Raw genomic sequence first — 20108 nt, 5'->3', positions numbered from 1 at the left:
GTGTTTAAACGAGAAGCCGTGTGTAGAATAGAATAGAATATAGAATTTAGGCCAAAGGCCAAGCGCTGGGACCTACGAGGTCATTCAGCGCTGAAAGGGAAGTTGATAATAAGAAGGTTTTAAAGGTGTAACGGGAGGAAAACCTCGCAGTTGCACTAGGAAACAATTGTTAGAGAGGGTGGAAAGTCAGGTGGAAGGAAGAGAATATGAACGGGGGTAGAGTAGAAGAAATGAAAGGGGTTGCAGCTGTGGGCCGAAGGGACGCTGCAGAGAACTTTAAGTAATGCCTAAGGTGCACCACGTTAGGTGCATGACGGCACTACCCCCCTGCGGGGAGAAGCCACGTGTAATCTATATCATCCATCTGTTCGAGTTTCTTTCGACGGTCGGAATATGGTGTTCACAGATATTGGGTTTTGGCTATGAAACATTTTTAGAAGTACTGTTATGCAATGAATACACTTTGCAGTCTGTTATGCAATGAATACTTTTGCAATCTGTTATGCAATGAATACACTTTTGCAATCTGTTATGCAATGAATACACTTTTGCAATCCATTCTTCACGGCAGATATGATTGTGTTTCACAGTAGGCGTCTGGCGTACAGAAAATTCCACAGTAGGCGCCTGGCGTACAGAAAATCAAATTGTGTAACCAATGAATAATGAAGCATAAAACATGCCTGTAGCATATACAGTATATTCCCCCTTATTCAGCGGGAGGCCTTTATCTTCCATTATACGAGTTTAGTTTACTAGATATAGTACCATTTTGTTCCCACCCTAGGTCATTTAGATCCACTGTACAAGTATTCACGGCAATGAGTACTTAAGAGTAATTTTCCTTTACCTTCTGTTACTTCTTCCTAATGAACTCCATGTTCTTGGGAAGCTTGAATTTCAAGTCACTGGTCCCTGTGGGGTTGTTTCATATGAATAGGGTTCATCTTCTGAATAATAATAATAATAATAATAATAATAATAATAATAATAATAATAATAATAATTTTAAACATCTGCTGTTAATGGGCGCCATCAAGATGGACTCCTAAGGAGGCAGGATGCAACCCGGAGCCCCACACTATAAATACCACCCAGTCTAAAAGATGACTGAGATAGACAAAAATAATTAAATAAATAATAATAATAATAATAATAATAATAATAATAATAATAATAATAATAATGTTTCATTCACTCTATTGCACTGAAGACACCGTTCTTTCATTACAGATATGTTAGCGAGGTTAGAGTCAACAGCATCGGGAAGCAGCAGTTGTGATCTTCCAGAGGAGTCCCTCAGTGACCATTATGACATCATCACCATCCTCAACCATGGAAGGATGGGAAATGTAAGTAAGATGTGGCGGCGGTGTTGTTTAGCATGATTTTTCTTTGCGAGGGCGGGATGGGGAGGCATTTTCCCGAGATGTAACCGAGTACTGGGACCTTTCCCTGAAAAAAAAGCGGGACGCCATATCTTGAAAACTAACCATAGAATTTTCTTGAAAATAATCTCGATATGTTTCCCACACCCGATTTTATCGCGAGTTACTCATCTATCCTAACCTAACCCAACCTAGGGGCATGGCAAAAAAACCAGGGGTGGTGCAATACTAGCATACATCTCAGGAATTTGCGGTGGGGAGTGAGGCCGAGTGGAGACCAGGCTTTCACTAACCATGATTTACTTATTTTAGCAGGTCTGTTATACTCTAAATCTGATAGTAATGTATGACAAATCCTTGTCATTATGCGTAGTAGAAGTTATTGGCATTTGTGCAGCTGCAGTTAAATCACTCAGAGAGACATTAATAAAACGAGAGAAAATCTTGGGTAGGGATTTTGAACATAGGAGGCCAAAGGGGCCGTAAGGAGAAATTATCCCCATAATAAAGTGCTTCTCTTTTAAATATGAACTGAAAAACAATACGAGGGAAGGAAATCAAGTGAAACATTAGAAGAGACAGGGAGTGGCTGATGTAACTACTGTTTGAATAGGAAATCATGGAACTGCTGTTAAGCTAAGTTTAAGCTTACTAAAGTTAAGAAAAGGGAAATCATAATCATTCATCCCTAATTTATGAGCTGCAAGGATGGCTGACGCCAGCACAACCTCTGCTGTTTCTAAACCAGTAATTGTCTCATAGTTTAGAAGAAAAATGCCAAAGACATTTTTCTTAAGTTTTGTCATTATCAAGGGTTTAAGAGGATTTGGGATTTATTCAGCATGGAGTCATAACAGTATCATGACTTTAAGAACGGAAACAAAGAACGAACAAATCTTAACGGAAAAAGCTATCGTTTACCGCATCTAAAACAACCATTTGTAAGGTGTAGAACTCGAATGATATTCTTTCTCGTTGTGCGCTAGTTTAGATGTAGAATCAGACATGTTGGTGTGCACTTCCTTGCATACCCTTTTACATTTGTTCTTCAAATATAAATAAGTAGCATACTCTCGCATTGTTTCACTCAACTAAAAGATAATTCCCAAGTTGGTTTTTAAAATTAATGTATATTTCGATAGTTTGCTTGTATGATGATATTCAAGACAGTCTTTAACCGGCCGGCTGATGAAGAGTTAGAGGAATTTATTTCTGGTGATAGAAATTCATTTCTCGCTATAATGTGGTTCGGATTCTACAATAAGCTGTAGGTCCCGTTGCTAAGTAACCAATTGGTTCTTAGCCACGTAAAATAAGTCTAATCCTTCGGGCCAGCCCTATAAAGGAGAGCTGTTAGTCAGCTCAGTGGTCTGGTAAAACTAAGGTATACTTAAATTAAGACAGTCTTTAACTTGCACGATATTATTATACCGAAGATAGTCTTTAACTTGCACGATATTAAACCAGCTAATATTCATGACTGCCTTTTAACTCGCATGATATACCTGATATCGTGATATGGCATTTAAAGATATATTGATCCCACCCTCAGGTGTACTTGGCAGCCGACCGCGCTTCGGGCGAAGAGGTCGTCCTGAAAGCCATTTGTCGTGACATGTGCCGAAGGAGAGAGGTGCAGAGGGAGCACCACTATGCGTCTCACTTCGACCACCCCAGCATTGCGGTGGCCACTTCCAGACTTTTCCAGACTGACCTCTACCTGGTCTATCCGATGGAATACGCTCCCTTCGGGGATCTCGGTAGTTTGCTCCGCTCCAAGGCTATCGAAGAGGTAACCACTGGACTCTTGGTTTATGACTTGAATTGAGGTTTTCGAACATACATGTTAACCATATCCCATTTTTCTGATAACTCCGCCCTCCGTCCCATTCATCTTCTTCCTGTGCGGCTATTCCTGCTTGACCTAATTATAAAATTTAAGATCTTTTTAACCGATTAAATTTCATATAAGTTCACCGCCACCTGCTGATGGCTTGTTCCATCAGTCTGAGGTGGCAATTTGTTTTGTTGATACCATTACGCAACATACAACTTTTTCTCAGTAACAACACAGCATGTCATCTGTAGCAAGTTATCACATAAATTTCCGTTGGCACTTTGGCTTTCCTACCCCAACTACCATTGTAGCGAGACTTGTCCGCCTTGTGCAAAATGTTGTGTGAGGCTCAGAATAGTTTGTTGGAAGTTATGAAGAAAAATGTATAGAAAAAGCGTTGTGTCGTTTATTCCACTTCAAGACTAAAGCTTGGTGAACTTAGTTTCAGTAATGTTTAGAAACTAGTACGCATCTTCGTAATAATGCCTTATTGCCATGGGTATTTTGACTGATATGTTACAGATTTAAGTCGACTGAATTAAAAGCCAGCTCCATAGCATCTATCGAAGCTTTAATAACTACTGATACTGTAAAGTGTCTCGGAGCAGTCTCTTGCTTATTTCCCTATTCCATTTGTTCATTAGTGCATGTAATTTAAGACACGAAATGTTCATGTCATAAACTGAAGACGGTACTTATAATAAAATGATATAAAGGAACATTTGAAGCGACTATCTTTTGTTAGATGAGTCGGCGTCATGCAGTTTAATGTAAGATAGATCGGGATTATAACTAATCCGTTATTTAAATATATAAATCTTTAAAAGTAATTGTCTGTTCCCGAATTCCCATAGTTTCAACGAGTATTACATATCAATCAACCATTCCTCACACTTACACGACGAAGGTTGTTGGCGTTAGTATTGGTCTTTCTTGCTGAAAGGAAGAATCATGAAATTTACGTTATAAGGACAAGCACGGGAGCATTGTTAACCATTCAGCACTTACAACAGAGAAAAGAGGGAGTTGGAGAGGTCGGACAAAAATAGCTAAGGAAGGAAATAAGCAAAAGTAGTATAGCCAAATTTCTGACGAGAACAAGGATGGTTCTTACTTTGAAAACGATTAATTTTTACTTTCGTAATTTACCTTTTTTTTCCATCACGCTTTCTGAAACCTAACTGCTGTACTTAATTTACGATTGACACATTATAGGCCTACCTTGCTTTGCATTTTTCTTGGTTTCGATACAAACACAAATCCACCAAAAAAATATTAATACACTACCCAGTTCAAGCCGAGGATCTATATTACTGTCAGCCCAATAAGTCACAGAAGAAAATCGTCCAAACTAGACAGTCTTTACTCAGAGACGCTACCAAGGATGTTCGAGTCCAACGAATGGCCTCAGGATTCTACGGAAATGAAAGATGACGAAGATTTTAGTCTTTCGCGTTTGTTCCTTAAGTGTTTCTAATGTGAACAACAAAGTGTTTGCTGACTTAACTTCAGACACTTGTAAAATAATCTAGTTGATGCTCTATCACTTCAGAGTTATTATTTCTGCTCAGTTTATTTCAATTGTTTATATGTTTCATGCTACAATATCAAATCATTCTTTACCTATTTGTAACTGGCCTTCATGATCATTTTAGTCAGAGATTAAATTGTATTTCTCGGTATAATTTTCGATTCTAACGGAAATATTGTGTGTGTGTGTGTGTGTGTGTGAGAGAGAGAGAGAGAGAGAGAGAGAGAGAGAGAGAGAGAGAGAGAGAGAGAGAGAGAGAGAGAGCTCAATCTACCTAATGTAAGAGTTACTTGGAAGGATGACCTCCGAGAAAAGCCATCCAGAAACTCTCTTTAACGCCCATGGATCAGGGAAAGGGAGGGCCAGCAACCTCACCCCATAAATACTTGCTGAAAGCCGGAAAAGTAGCACTTTCTTGCCCCACTGGTCTCTCAGTTTTAAGGTCAGTGATTCGATTCCGAACTGCCGCCCAATTAATGGCCCGATATAGACTATTAATGTATGACTACAATACTTTTCTTTCATAATTTTATCTCTCTCTCCCTCTCAAAAATAAAAAGATTCAGTTTCTGATCTGTCGTTTAATCAAATTATGAAGTCTTTCATTAAACAATACCCGACTTCATTAGGCGATTATTACTTTATAGAACGGAGCGGCATTTTCTTCACTGTTACTAAGTAAATCAACAAAAGGATTTTTATCATTTCCCTCTTGTCATATGAAAGGGTTATTTAATAAAAGAAAAACTGAACAGTGCGTTTAACACTGGTACAGTCTATTTTGCGTGTAAGCTTAGTAATTAATTTCCTATTTATGAATTTAGGTATTGCAGAAACTGTCATACTTCCAAGCAAGCAGTGTGAAATCTGCTAAATTTGTAAGAGACGCATCGCACCGATCGCGGTATCTTTCGAGCACACGTGTGTGTTTGTCATCCATCGGAGGGTCCAAGACAAAAACAAGAGCATCCCGTTTTCTCACTCTCAAGGAACGCAACTTCTACCATACAATATTTCCGTCTGTCTCCTCCGATGGATGACGAACACACACGTGTGCTCGAAAGAGACCGCGGTCGGTGCGATGCGTCTCTTACAAATTAACCAATTTTATGCTTATGGAACTTTGTTTTGATAATGCATACCTTGCTTTTTAATATTAATTGTACTATAAAACCATCCTCTAATTTGTCTGTGATACAGGGATGTATTAACCTGGCTTATTTGTGGTTCTTTAGTAGTCATACCAAAATCTCAAGTAATTGTAAAAAAAAAAAAAACTTTATTCAGTCTTTGGTATTTTGTATTTGTTACTTTTACTACCAAGTGAATGACGTTTTCGCATATTAATTTATAACTTGCTTTTGTTTTAAGGTTCGTACCAGATGGGTTGCAGAGCAGGTAGCCAGTGGTCTGACGTATATGCACAGTTTCCAGCTCGTCCATGGTAACCTGGTCCCGGAAAACATCTTGATCTTCAAAGCTAATCTATCACTCGTCAAAATCACCGACTTTGGCTCGACTTGCAGAGGTGGGGCGTATGTCAGACGTAGGATCAGTGCCGGGGCTTACAATCCACCGGAACTGTGCACTGGTGATGGTTCAGAAGGATATTACTCGGGCACATCCTTGGATTCGTGGGCACTGGGAGTCCTCATCATTCATTGCCTGACCGGGGTCCAGCCCTGGGCCACTAGCAATGTCAGCGATCAGGAATACGCTGCTTTTAGGAATTGGCAAAGGGTCAAGTCGACCAGAGTCCCCAGGCCTTTCAAAAGATTTACTGTCCGTCTTCTACGCCTTCTGAGACGTCTTCTTGAACCTAGAGGCTGGTCGCGTTATGCTGCCAAGGAAGTGTTTAAGTACCTCGAGGATGACTGGGTGATCAAGTCAAGGGACAGAGCTGACAGCCAGGACTTCAATGGCACAGCCAGCCAGTCGCAACAGCAATCTTGGCTGCAGAGTGGTGTTACACAACTCACTCTAAGGGATCGCCGACAGCATTTACAGCAGCAGCAACAGCAGAGAGAAAGGCAGCAGCAGACAGATGGAGGGGGAGGAGGTGGAGAAGAGGCCCAGACTCCCCAAGGGCGAGTTTCTAGTCCCAGGCGTTTTTTGGCAGAGTTGCTCCGATTCACGTCACCGACATCATCCGTCAGACAGCGCCGAAGAAACCATGCCTGGCAGCACTCTTCTTCTTCCTCCTCCTCCTCCTCCTCATTTTCGTGGCTCAATTCCTCATCTTCCTCATCACCGTCATTCAGTGCCTCTACAAGCTACTCCTCTGTCTAAGAGATTATTATTATTAATAATATCATGTCACTTGCCTTCTACAATCATGTCTACCTTTTGATATAGACAACGTTTTTTTCCTAATCTTTCTTACGTTGCAAATGATATAAATTGGTGAATTGACTTTTTTTTGTATCATCCATAAAACTTGATGTAAAAACGTTGAAACGTGTCTGCAGGTGATTATTGGACACTCTCCGTGATGTAATACGAAATCTTTATTTCACCCTCGTTGCATGAATTATATCCATCTAAGGATAGATATAATTCATGCAATCCTGTAGACCATAAAAGAAAAATGCCTTATTGAGTGTTGTGGACTGTACAGTCCTTCCCCGAATGACAACTCCTAAAGAACGGGATACCCTAAGTAATGTTTTTCTCATTTCTTCCCACAAGTAAAATCAGTTGAATTATCTCCATTCTAGTTCATTCTGAGGACAAAATCAATGAATAGGGTACCATGAGGGGTGACACTGAAAGCTCTGATGCTTAAATGACTTGGTCAAAATCCAACGCTCTAAAAAGTAACTCTTGAGTTTATTTTAATGTCTTGGCAAATGGTCCAGTCATGAATGAGTCGAGAAAGGTCAAAATGAATATGTTATGTTCCAAAAGTAATTGATGAACAGGGTTTTAAAATGGGAAATAAATGTTACTGAACTAAGAAATGGTGAACTGGAACAGAACTCAAAAGCTTGGCAGCAAAAGAAGTCGCCAAGTGGAGCTATTCGAAAATGGCTCTCTTGAGCTGGAGTTATAATATTACATTAAAGAACTAAGAGACAATTTTTCGTCATATACTTTCACATCTTAAAAGATATTGATTCCCAAACGCAGCTACATTTCTAAGGTATATTAATTGACTTATGGCTAAAAATTATTCAAAACACAACTTTACCAAAACTTTAGTTTGTAAGGCCACAGGCCGGTTTCAGAACCTAATAGGCCTCGGGTTTGTAAAACTTTCCACAAACCAAAGATTACCTGGGTGGTTAACCTTACAGTGCTGAAGTTAAGAACTGGAGCTGGCTGTTTGATGATTTTGTGTAGACAGGATAACTTTAAACAAAACAGACTAACGGTTGGTATTCACAGAGGAGTTTGTTGAAGTTGCCGTTATTTCGGAGGATAGGTTTTTAGCATATTGTACCGAGGTTCATGAGTGGACCATTTCTCAAAAAAAAAAAAGTAAGACAGAAACCAGAAAGACAGGAATCTGCTCAATCGTAAGGATAATGCAATGGTAACAGCACAGTGACCTCTTCGGAATGTGTAGTGTGAAATGCATGCTTGCGGCCGTATGATGCGACTTGCGAGATTATCATTTTTATTACCATGACCGTATAAGATGAAAAATACCGGTTTCTTGTTGCGTTTTACCTGGGTTTATAAACGCTAAGTACGACGCCTTAGGCTCGTGCGGGATTAAAACATTCAACAGCTCAGCTGAACAACGTTTACAAGCACACTGAAGAAGGTATGTATCTCCAGATGGCCAGGTTGACAGCTACGGTAACAAAATCATACCATGGAAGTTGAGACAAATAAGGAAGTCACCAAAATTCTGGCTTAATGTCATAGTTTATTGCAAGAACAAGAAGGCACCGTAACAGAAAGTACTGCCAAATTAAATTCATTTCGGTGCATAGGACGAAGAGGTGTTCGAGAAAAAACAAGTAGGTGTTGCAGTTTTACATTATTGCTTAGCATTTACAGGATATTATATTATTACCTCGCATTCATATGATAGGCATAGATTGCTGGTGTAAGATGAGTAGGCAGTAACAGTCATTAGCAAAATACTTAAACCATAGTAACATATAACAAAGCTAGCCATTTAATTTTAGGCTTCTGTTTTCTTTAGCATGAAATTTTATTTTAAAGAAAACGGAAACTTCTGCTGTGTTCGTAACCTAAACCTTTAAGATGGTGTTCTCTCTCTCTCTCACACACACAACTTTACAACTTTGTCATGCGATTTGGCTTAGCAAGGTGTGCAAACTGATGAATTCTAATATCTAGATAGGACTTGAGGGGAGTTTTTTGTTTTATTGACTATGTAAGACTTGAAGGTACTGCACATAAGGTGGAAGGGTCGCACACAATAATGGTTGTTTGATAGCCAGGTGGGAGGTGATAAAGAAAAAAAAAACCATACACTATACCTGGCAGCGTACATTTATTGCGGTTAATGGTGGGACTTTTCTTGCGGAAGTAGGGAAACTTAACACGCGATAATTAAGTGTATGTGCTGATCAGATCTCTGTATGCTGCCTTGTGTTGTGCTTTTTATATGCATATTTTTTTCTTTGCTGGATACAAAAATTTCCGTTTGTGAAAATTCACAGAGTCCTCATTTAACAGATAAATAAGATTTTTTAATAAAATGCTGTATTGTAAAATTTGAAAATTATAACTTTATGCTAATGTACGCTTCAGACGAACTAAGCCTTATTGTAAAAAAAAAAAAAAACTCTAATTAATTGTCAGAATAAGCGATGGGAATTTACAGTAAAAACACTTGATAACTATATGCTAAGGAGTCTCACGTATTTAGTGCAAAATTCTCCAGTTTGATTATGATACAATACAGCACAACAAAACTTCATTTCCTCTTCTTTTTGAAATTCATCATATTACTCTGTTGATTGCAAGAAAGCATTCGACAGCGTCCGCTGAACAATATTATGTTAAGTCTTGCGTCACAAGGTATTTCCATCAAATATGCAAAGCTAACTGAAATAATCCATGAACGGATATCTCAGAGTACGGTAATTTGAATTCGGCCACCTGTCGATTTGTTAACTACAGTTCATCTCCATCAGCAATACCTGAGGCCCTTAAATAGTGCCTTTGATTCCCCAAATATACGATATTCTGAAAGATCGACGTCTGTTAATGCAAAAATAAAGGATTATATAAGAAATTGTAAATTTTTTACTTCATCGTATACGTACGTTTGAGGAACTTTTCTTTTAAGGATCCCGTAGTTTCTTCGATTGTGTAGACGTTCATGGGTGCTTAGCAGTCCTTGGATTTTTGGTGTATCTCTCATCCGGTGCTCTACCGGCGACGGTTGTCATTTGCTCGTGATTCCCCGGACGACAGGTTTCGTTACTAAGGTTGGAAGTGGTCTTTTGAAAATTGACCATTGTTTCGTGTTAATTTATCTGGTAAGATTAATTAAGGTGAAATGAGTGTCTTAGGCTATAATGATTTTGGTGGGAATCCTAGTAGAGATATTTTTCAGACCGAGCATAGGCTTTTAGGTAGGCAATGGCTCTTACACTGTGGGCCATTCCGTTATTGTCATTCTTGCAGTTAAGCACCAGTAAATAAACCATATATATTCACGTATTATTTTCGGTATCCAGATTCCTATGGGGCGAGTGTATTTCGACGGGAACAGGTTCCGATTATGAAAAATTAACCATTCCTAGAATGCCACGTCATTACCTGACCAAACCTTACCTTCTTAACCTCACTTAGGGCGGCGTGCCACGACCTGGCCGAGGAGTTGGGGGCCTTGCCCCTTCTGGATCCCCCAAAGTAACACTAAAAATCGGGGTAATTCTAAGCCGGCTGTCTGCAGTGAGCTAGACTGTGGCAAATGGCGGTTTTCTATGTTATTTTACTTGCTTTACAAGAATTTAAAGTAATATTTTGTCGGCCGGTTGTAACTAAACTGTAATTGACCTTTGAAGACTACACGACTTGAATTACCTAACCCGGGGTAGGTCTAAGCCGACATTCTGCGGTAAGCCCCCCCCCTCCTCCATAGCTAATACAGCAAAATTGTAACCAGTAAACACCTCTAGGGTACGTTAGGTTAGTATTTTTGGGGGTGTTTACTGGTTACAATTTTGCTGTATGAGCTATGGGGGGGCGGCTTGCCGCGGAATGCCGGCTTAGACCTACCCTGCGTTAGGTAATTAAAGTTGTGTAGTCTTCAAAGGTCAATTACAGTTTAGTTACAACCGGCCGACAAAATATTACTTTAAGTTCATGTAAAGCAAGTAAAATGACATAGGAAAACGTCAACTGCCACAGTCTAGCTCACCGCGGACAGTCGGGTTAGAATTACCAACATCGGAAAGGCTTGTGTGAGAAAGTTAGGGTGCTTTGGATTGATATAGCCTAGGTCTTGATAGTCTGAAAAGCAGCCTACGTGGTTTCCCGCTTTTAACTTTAAAGGTTACCAAAATTTTTACAAGGCCAACTACAGTCTTGCATCCTAACTGCCATCCCTGACCTGACGTGGGTATTGGGAACCTTGCTTATCCTGGTAGACTAGGGTATGCCCCATATGAATTGTTGTGTAAGTAAAATACAGGGATGCATCCTAACTGTGCTCTTCCATAGGGGGTTAGTGCCATTCACTGTAGCCTAGGAATCATTTAAGGTTTTTGCAGTGTTCCTATGACCCCTAGTTGCAGCCAGTGTCATTTCCTTTACAGTGTCAGTTCTTATCATCCTTTTCCTGCCTTACTTTCTGCCCTCTCCTAACAGTTGTTTCATAGTGCAACTGCGAGGTTTTCCTCATAGGTCCCAGCACATGGATGTTGGCTTGAAATTTGGTAATTCTAAGCCGGCTGTCCGCGGTGAGCTAGCCTATGGCAGTTGACGTTTTCCTATGTTATTTTACCTGCTGAACAAGAATTTAAAATATTTTGTTGGTCGGCTGTAACTAAATTGTAACCGACTCTTGAAAACTGCACGTCTGTACCAGTGGGTCGCGCACACCTCAAGGGTAATTACAGTTTAGCAGCATCCGACCGGCAAAATATTACCTCAAACTCTTGTAAAGCAAGTAAAATAACATAGAAAAACATCAATTGCCATAGTCTAGCTCCACTGCACACTATTCGAAGCTTTCGTAAATGGGAAACAAAACATTACCATTTCCGCTTTCAACTTGGGTGGCCTCTATCGGTCGCCATGGCAGAATGGCGCTGTGCGCCTTATCTGCATTTTTAAAGATTCATGGCAAGCTCTCATGTTCTGGCAAGAGGTAATTACTTTAAATTCTTGTTCAGCAAGTAAAATAACTCAGGAAAATGTCAATTGCCAGTCTCTCACAGCTCTCACTAATCGCAGAAAACTGGCAGCTGCTGATTGATGAACCGAAAGCTAGCGCATGCGTGTTAAGGCTTAGAATCAGTAGTACTAGTAATAAACGAAAAGTGCCTTTGGAACGGATCCCACTATCCATTTATTCGTCCTCTTTTTATGCTTGTTTTTCGTGTTCCAAATGACATATATAACAGGAAATACAATAAGGTACCCAAACCTTTTCCCAAGTTTATTTACCCCCACCAAAAACCCCAAATTCCCAACGGATCCCCCTTACTCTTAGCTATTCTTGAAAGGGTTTTACCACACCAGTCCTAAGCTAATTTACAGCTTAATTACAGCGGAGCAAAAAAATATTACTTTAAATTCTTGTTCAGAAGGTAAAGTTACATAGAAAAACGTCAACTGCCATAACCTAGCTCACCACGGACAGCTGGCTTAGATCTACCTTAATTTTAAATTCCATTCCTTATCATAGCTGCACTCTTTGATGTAGGCTAGATTTAGGGGTCAGCATTTATGTAGGCCACCCCCCTCCCCAAAAAAGGTTGACTTGAGCAAGAGTGAAGATGGTTTTGGTATTTTGTTAAAATACATACTCCTTATACTCCATGATGGCTACTGCCCTCTGCAGGGGAATTGAAACTAGGCATATATCAAAATTCTTGCATGGACAGATTTTAGTACATCAGGCTCATGCTTGATAACAGGTTTCTCATCAAGCTTGAGGATTTAGAAAGTGTTAATTTTTACAAAATATCAAAATAAACATCCAAGAAAATGGTGTTAGGCCTATTTTATCTTAATTTTTCAAAGGATTTTTTCTCCATAACCAGGAGGTAGTGTGCATGCTAACCTTCCTGATGGTTGACTCTACCCAAGCTTATTTGCAGTAAGGGTGCTGGGTAATTCTATATATTAGCTCTGCGCCTGTTTTTACCTTTTCAACTGGTTTTTCTACACTTTTAGGGATTCTGATACTGGCGGTGCATCCGTTTGTTGTCGGCCAAATGGAATGTCCCTTCGCCATGTTTAGTACTGGCCCAGGGGGAGTTGGATACCCATACGTTAACAAGTTATTGCACTTGCCAGACGGGATATGAACCGCAACCGTTCGAAACAGACGTACCCGTGCTCTGTCTTGTGAAGATCGCGTATGGAAACCCCTTGTTGGATGGACTTCAGGGCTTAATTACAGGTTAATTACACTCGAGAGCCAAAATTAAAGGTAAATTCATAATTAGCAACCAAAAAACTGTTGAAAAAGTTAAGTTAGAAGGCAGTCGCCGACACAGAGCTACTATATAGTTCTACCGAGTGCTGTAAGTCAGAGTAAAATACAGGGCTGCATCCTGACATTCCCTTCCCTTTCCTGCCTTTCCCCAACCTGACATACAGTGCAGGATCCTTACTTTGGCAGTGATATAAAACTGCCTAGGTTAACATGTGCTAGTGCTTTAAGGCAAGTATAAAGTACAGGGTGACATAAAGGAATGCCTACTAACCTGACAGGGTTCTGGATCCTTATTGGAGAGGAAGTCAGCCCTCAACCTAAGCTACCATGAGCCTGTGTGATGTAAGTCAGAGAATGATACAGGGATGCTTTCAACACTTCCTTCTCTAACGTGGCATAGGGTGTGGTAGCCTTACTTGGATGGTGGTCAACCCCCAATCTATTCATAGACTATAACATGAAAATGTAAGTTGGTAAAATACAGATACATCCTACCTTCCGAAGGGTGAGGATCTGTACTTGGGTGGTGGTTGACCCTGCCCCCCCCTACTTAGGTTAACATGAACTAGTGTGTTGTAAATCGAGAGTGCATAATACAAGAATGTATCCAACCTTTCTTTCCCTAAACTTCTTAGGGTGCAGGATCATTACTTGGGTGGTAGTTGACCCCCACCTAGGCTAACATGAGTCAAAAATGCTGTAAGCCAGTGTAAAATGCATGAATGCACTTAAATTACACCTTCTCTAACCTGATATAAATTCACCTGTATTCAATATTTATCACAGTTTGACATTTTATTACAGTTGAGAAATAGGCCAATTGATAAATTTGCAGGAATATTTTTGTATGAAAATTAAAATATATGAATTGTATTGGTTTGAATGTGCAGCTATTCACAAACGATTTCCTGGTGTCAGGATGATGACAGCACTAATCACCTGCCCTGAAGGTGAGAGAAATTTGAAGTATTTCCCTCAGTTCCATGATAAAAAAAAAAAAAGCTATGGATGAAGAACTAGACCGTAAGAGCTTCCCTAATATAGTTGGTATCATCAGCATGTTTTTTTTTTCTCTCTATATTTTATTTTGCCTTGTGCTTGACAAACTAAATCTACAGATCTTGGAACCTTTTCTGTCAGGGCTTGAATTTTGGTCCCCATTACCTGAGCTGACCCCTCAAATTACTGAGCTGGGAACCCAAATCCTAGATTTCCATCGACCTGTCCAGTCAAAGATATCATGTGGGATTGAAAGTAGGTATCTATATAGAATTATAGAGGGATTGGAGAGTCAAAGGTCATTTCAAGATCAAAAGCAACAGGTAATTTATTTAGTAGTCATCTTGTTTATAATTATAGTTTTCCATATTGGAATATGTGTTAGTAAATAAAGTTTTTTTTTACAGGTGGTGTTTGAACAGGAAAAAGTGGTGGTTGTACAGGTGCAGTATCCACTTTTATATTTAGACTGACATTGAGACTTGAAAATAACTGCAATGAGATCATTAAAGTAATGTTTTATAGCATATTTTAAGTCAGTAGTGGTGGTCCCCAGAGAGGCATGAAAATGACTTTGCTTTGTAATCAGCTTTTTAAAAATTTAATGTAATTTTTATATTCTAAATAGCAGTTTTGTGCCTCTTGGCTGGTGGCTTCTGCATGTGGAAACCTGGCGGTGGTACATATTAAAGGATTTTGTCTCCTTTAATGTAACTGTAGCATGTGGCACCACTACTGATCTAGGTTTCACTTATGCTTTATAATAAAATACCACTAGATAACCACTTCATCAAGCACTAGCTTCACAACGTATGACTAGACCATATAACATTTACATGATAGTTCTCTGCAGTGTTATTTTTCTTACGGGAAAAAATGCTGTGGCACCCAGCATCTCATCCAGGTATGTAGGCTTGGCTCATTCTTGTTAGAAGAGTGATAGAAATGATTGGTTACCCATTCCTTAACATTTTTCCGCATCCATAGCACATCCAGGCCAGTGTATACGCTGGAAGTAAATGAGATTAAATTACAGTACAAGCGCATGTTATTCACCATTATAATGTGCTGCCTTCTGTGTCGGGGGGGGGCTTTTTTTTTAGAACCCATCACTTATATTGCCAGAAAAAGACTGCCTGCCAGCTTGACAACTTCAGTGGGGGTAATGGTTCTCCAAACTTTTGTTGATACACAAGTTCCCTACCTTCCTGGGAACTTAGGAGCAGGGCTCTACCCCTCTGGTCTCTTTTACATCAGAGTGGTGGGAGTTTTTGGTCATCAGTTCTTGCTATCATAAGCAACTGAAGGGGTAACTTCTTTTTCGGACTTCGTCATCTTTGCCCAGTGACTACTCCCTAAGTGGTAAGACTCCATACAGGCAGTCCCTGCGTTATGTCTTTCTGACTTGAAGGCACTTGGCTCACAGCGCCATAACCCCGGTTGCACCATAAGCGCCAGTTGTTCCCATTATTATTATGAGCTGCTTTACGGCCTTTTTCGGGTTACGGCACGCCTCTGTAAACCAGGGACTGCCTGTATATGAAAGACAAATGGTTACATCTCCATTGGAATTAATAAGTTTGAGAAGTTTCCATTTTTTCATAAGTGGACCTTTGGCGCAGATTTTAAGAGGCTGCCACTTGTGACTTCGGCTCTATGCTTTTAAGTGACATGAGGAATGTCGCCATGAGATTTCATGGGGGAAGGTTCTACATTTCCCTGTCCCAGTACATCATGTGTATATTTGACTATAAATCCCCCTTAAATTGGGACCACCTTGACGTGGTGGGGCGGGGAGCCTCCGAACCTAGGGATCTATTTTTTTTTTTTCTCTCTCTCTCTCTCTCTCTCTCTCTCTCTCTCTCTCTCTCTCTCTCTCTCTCTCTCTCTCTCTCTCTCTCTCTCCCTCCCCCTAAGTTTGACCCCATGTGTCCCACATATATAATAATACATTTTAGGAGTAATTTTTTGGATTTTTCCACTTGTCAGAATTACCATATCGTAGCATGGAGTGAAGTTGAATCTGAAGCTAAATAGTGGGAACTGTGGTAGAACCATCATCTACCTGATAATGTTCAGACCTGTTTTTTCAGGCAGAACTATTATGTGGGGCTGGACCACGGATTCCAGGGGGCCTGGTTCTAGGAATTGGACTCTCGGCTTTCTGTCCAGTTAGCCCATATTGTGATTAGGATGGTGATGACTGTATTATTACAATACACTCAGTCCTAGCAAGCGGGTTTTGCTTACACTTGGGCCATATTAATCATGATATGCCATCCCCTTTTTGGGGTAGGTTAGGGACACGGACATTTGGGAGTCAGTTTCCACTTGTGCCATTAGTGGAACATTCAACTTCATAAAAAGCCAATGATATCTTTTCGAGATTTATTAATTTTTTTTTTATCCTCTATGCAAAGTAGTCATGAAGATTTCAGTACCCTTGGACCCCATGATGGCAAAATTCTGGAACAGTCGATGACTATTGGAACGTCACTACCGAATCTCCTTAGTATAAATATAAACACTACAACGGAACATCCTGTTCCAAGTAAAATATCAATTCCTAAAGACTCCGAGTTTAGAAAGTCAAAAAGAAACAAATAAAAACAAATTAGTAAACTCCAGTATCATAACACTGGAACCATACATAAAGGACAATAACTCTAAAATAGAGACAAGCAATCCTCCTAAAACCCCATCAACACAAGACAGCTCATCACTGATGAATGTGAAAAAATTAAAAAGAAATAACTATGACTCAATCCAACACTAGTTCATAACATATTTTTGGACCAAACAATTGGTCCAGAATTTTAATATTAAAAGCAGAAAAGCAGATCTCACCAGCCATGTTAGAGAACAAATTATTAAATATACACCCCACACAAGATATGGAATGTAGACATATCAAAAACAATGAATGGCTAATACAAACAACCACCAAAGCCCAATCAACCACCTTTCCACAAATAACCAACATAAATGAAATAAAAGTAACAGTAACCAGTCATGAAACACTAGACTATACACAAGGAACAGTAATGCTCCCAGACAATGATGAAAGAGCTACCATCAAAACAAATCTTAATTGACTCCCTTAAATTAAGATACAACATACATGACTTGTAATTATATACTGCCTCAAGTAGAAAGGATGTAAATAAACATACAGGCAGTCCCCGGTTATCGGCGGGGTTACGTTTCTGAGGGTGTGATGATAACCGAAATTCGTCACTAACCGAAAATCGCTTCGGGGGTGATTTTCGTTTATCAGCGCCAATGCCCAGTTATCGGTGCCGATAAGTGGAAATCTGCGATTTTCGGCGCCGAAAGTTGCCGATTTTCGGTGCTAGACAAGCGCCATAAAACTGGATCGCTGTTAACCGGGGACTGCCACAAAAATATTTCAACATCCAATAATGGAAACATAATTAGGACCCAGAGATTAGAACCATTCCTTCAACACTCGGAACATGATTTGCGGATGTCAAGAGTATTTCATCATAACGTACAATCGTTTACCTAACAAAAATGAAAATATAACCCAAAATTTCATAAATAACTTTACTAGGTTCCGAAAATGCCCTTTAACATTCCATCAAGATGGGAAACTCTGCTCGGAATCCTTAAAACTAAAAAAAAAAAGATCAAAACTCAAAAAGATTTGCTAATAAGGAAATATGAAGAACCAATCAATGCAACAAAAATTTAGCAATCAAACCTAGCTACAAGGAACCCACAAAGTAACACAAACTACCTTAAAATGTTAGGGGATATAGCTAAGTCAACAATTAACTTAACAAAATCTAACGCCAATCCCACCAAACTATGACCAATGAAATAATTCATTGGAAAATGAATGGATTTTCTACTCGGCTTTGGCTAGGTGAAATCCAGAGAACGCTAAAGGAACATAAACCTATTTGCATATGTCTGCAGCATATTGGTACAACTAAGAACTTTAGAAACTATAAATTAGCTTGCCACTCACCAATAGCAGATGGCAAGCTAGGAACAGCTATGTATGTTCATAACAATTCAACTTTTGAACCATTAAATATTACATCATTGTCATATCAAACAACTGCAATCAAATTACATATGCCAGACAATCAAATTATCTCTACTAAATCTATATAATCAGCCAAATTTTAACTCAAACTTTAGTGATCTACCACAAATACTAAATGTAAATGGCAACTTTAATGCCCATAATCCACAATGGGACAACACACGTGCTAGTAACTTGGCCGGCACAAACATTGAGAATTGCATAAATGTTCAGAATTTACATTGCCTGAATGAAAGTGATTCGCCAACGTACTTCTCAAAAACTCATTTAACCTTCTATTCAGTAGATATTTCATTATGCTCACTGGAATTAATCGAAAAATTGGAATGGAATGTCGTAGACGATTCATACGCAAGTGATCACTTTCCAGTTGTTTTGAATTATTTGAACAATAAAAAACAATAATTTCCCATAAAATATAGCTTAATGAAAGCTGATTGGGATAAATATAATTTACAAACTAGAAATATCCCTCCCTTTCCACTAAAAACAATGTCACAAATGATTTCTTTTCCAGTTTTGTAATCAGTGCTGCAGATAAATGCATCCCTAAAACTTCTTCAACCCCTAATATATCCCCTGTTCCATGGTGGTCCAACAATTTCTCTTTCTTAGATCAAACCACACACACATTAGCACGTAATCTGAATAGACTAAAGTCTAGATTAAACACCCTTACTAAAGGCCTTTGTAATATAAACAAACTAAACAAGATAGTAGTTATAAATATAACTATTGATCACATTAAACCACTTTACAATAAATATAATGCAAAATTTCAAAAAACAATATTCGAAAAAGCTCAGTCATGGAAAAATTATATTTCGGAGTTGTCGCCAAATACTTCAATTAAGGAAATATGGCACAAAATTTGTAAAATCAATGGTAAACATATAAGACCACCTAGAAGCCCAGTACAATATAATGGCAAACTAAATCATAACCTACAAGATATTTCAAATATATTAGCCAAACACATAGAAGATATTAGTGCTTATTCTAATTTAGATGAACACTTCAAAAGAATTAGAACATAAAAAATTAATTGTACACTTAATTTTGTAAATGATGAGTATCTTGATTATAATCAAGAATTCAATAAGAGTGAACTTAATTTTGCCCTAAAATCATGCCGATCATCGGCTACGGGGGCATGATATTTCTTTTGAAATGATCCAAAATTTAGCTACACTAGCTAAAGAATTCTTATTAAAATTATATACCATATGGCCATTGCATGTCTTCCCAACAAAGTGGAGACATGAAATAATCATACCCATCAGTAAAGCAGGAAAAGACCCTCGCAACCCCACTAATTATAGGCCAGTATCACCAACAAGTTGCTTGTGCAAACTGTTGGAGAAAATGGTTAGTTTGAGATTAACAAGTGTCATAACAAAATACTCAATTTTATCACCTACCCAATCGGGATCAATAGCTGGTAGATCTACACTAGACCCATTAACTCAATTAGAAGATCATATTAAAAAAGGATTTGAAAAGAAAAAGCTGACAGTGGCTATTTACTTTGATATAGAAAAAGCATATGATACCACATGGAGATATAACATTATGCACAAACTCCACAGGTCCAATATTCGAGGTCACCCTCCAATATTAAGTTTTTTAACAAATTGTACATTTCAAGTACGCATAGAAAATACATATTCAAATTCTTA

General features: G+C 38.9%; 1 protein-coding gene and 1 long non-coding RNA gene across 5 annotated transcripts in view; both read left to right on the top strand.

Moving 5' to 3' along the window:
* LOC136845211 (serine/threonine-protein kinase SBK1-like) overlaps positions 1-7168 on the top strand; it is a 29970-nt gene extending 22802 nt beyond the window's left edge. For all 4 annotated transcript variants that reach the window (XM_067115281.1, XM_067115277.1, XM_067115280.1 and 1 more), the window contains 3 exons: positions 1234-1352; positions 2941-3180; positions 6128-7168. In XM_067115281.1, the coding sequence (XP_066971382.1) occupies positions 1236-1352; positions 2941-3180; positions 6128-7045 (1275 nt within the window). In that variant the 5' untranslated portion in view covers positions 1234-1235 and the 3' untranslated portion in view covers positions 7046-7168. The remainder of the gene's footprint in view (positions 1-1233; positions 1353-2940; positions 3181-6127) is intronic.
* Positions 7169-10091: 2923 nt separating this feature from the next.
* LOC136845206 (uncharacterized) overlaps positions 10092-20108 on the top strand; it is a 36830-nt gene continuing 26813 nt past the window's right edge. Inside the window, exons 1-2 of the long non-coding RNA XR_010855108.1 lie at positions 10092-10221; positions 14762-14797. This is a non-coding gene — a long non-coding RNA (uncharacterized lncRNA). The remainder of the gene's footprint in view (positions 10222-14761; positions 14798-20108) is intronic.

The sequence above is a fragment of the Macrobrachium rosenbergii genome, chromosome 13 (genome assembly GCF_040412425.1).
Source record: "Macrobrachium rosenbergii isolate ZJJX-2024 chromosome 13, ASM4041242v1, whole genome shotgun sequence".
Classification (NCBI taxonomy): Eukaryota; Metazoa; Arthropoda; class Malacostraca; order Decapoda; family Palaemonidae; genus Macrobrachium; species Macrobrachium rosenbergii.
The sequence above is the reverse complement of the archived record's forward strand: the minus strand, read 5'-3'. Positions and strand labels throughout refer to the sequence as shown.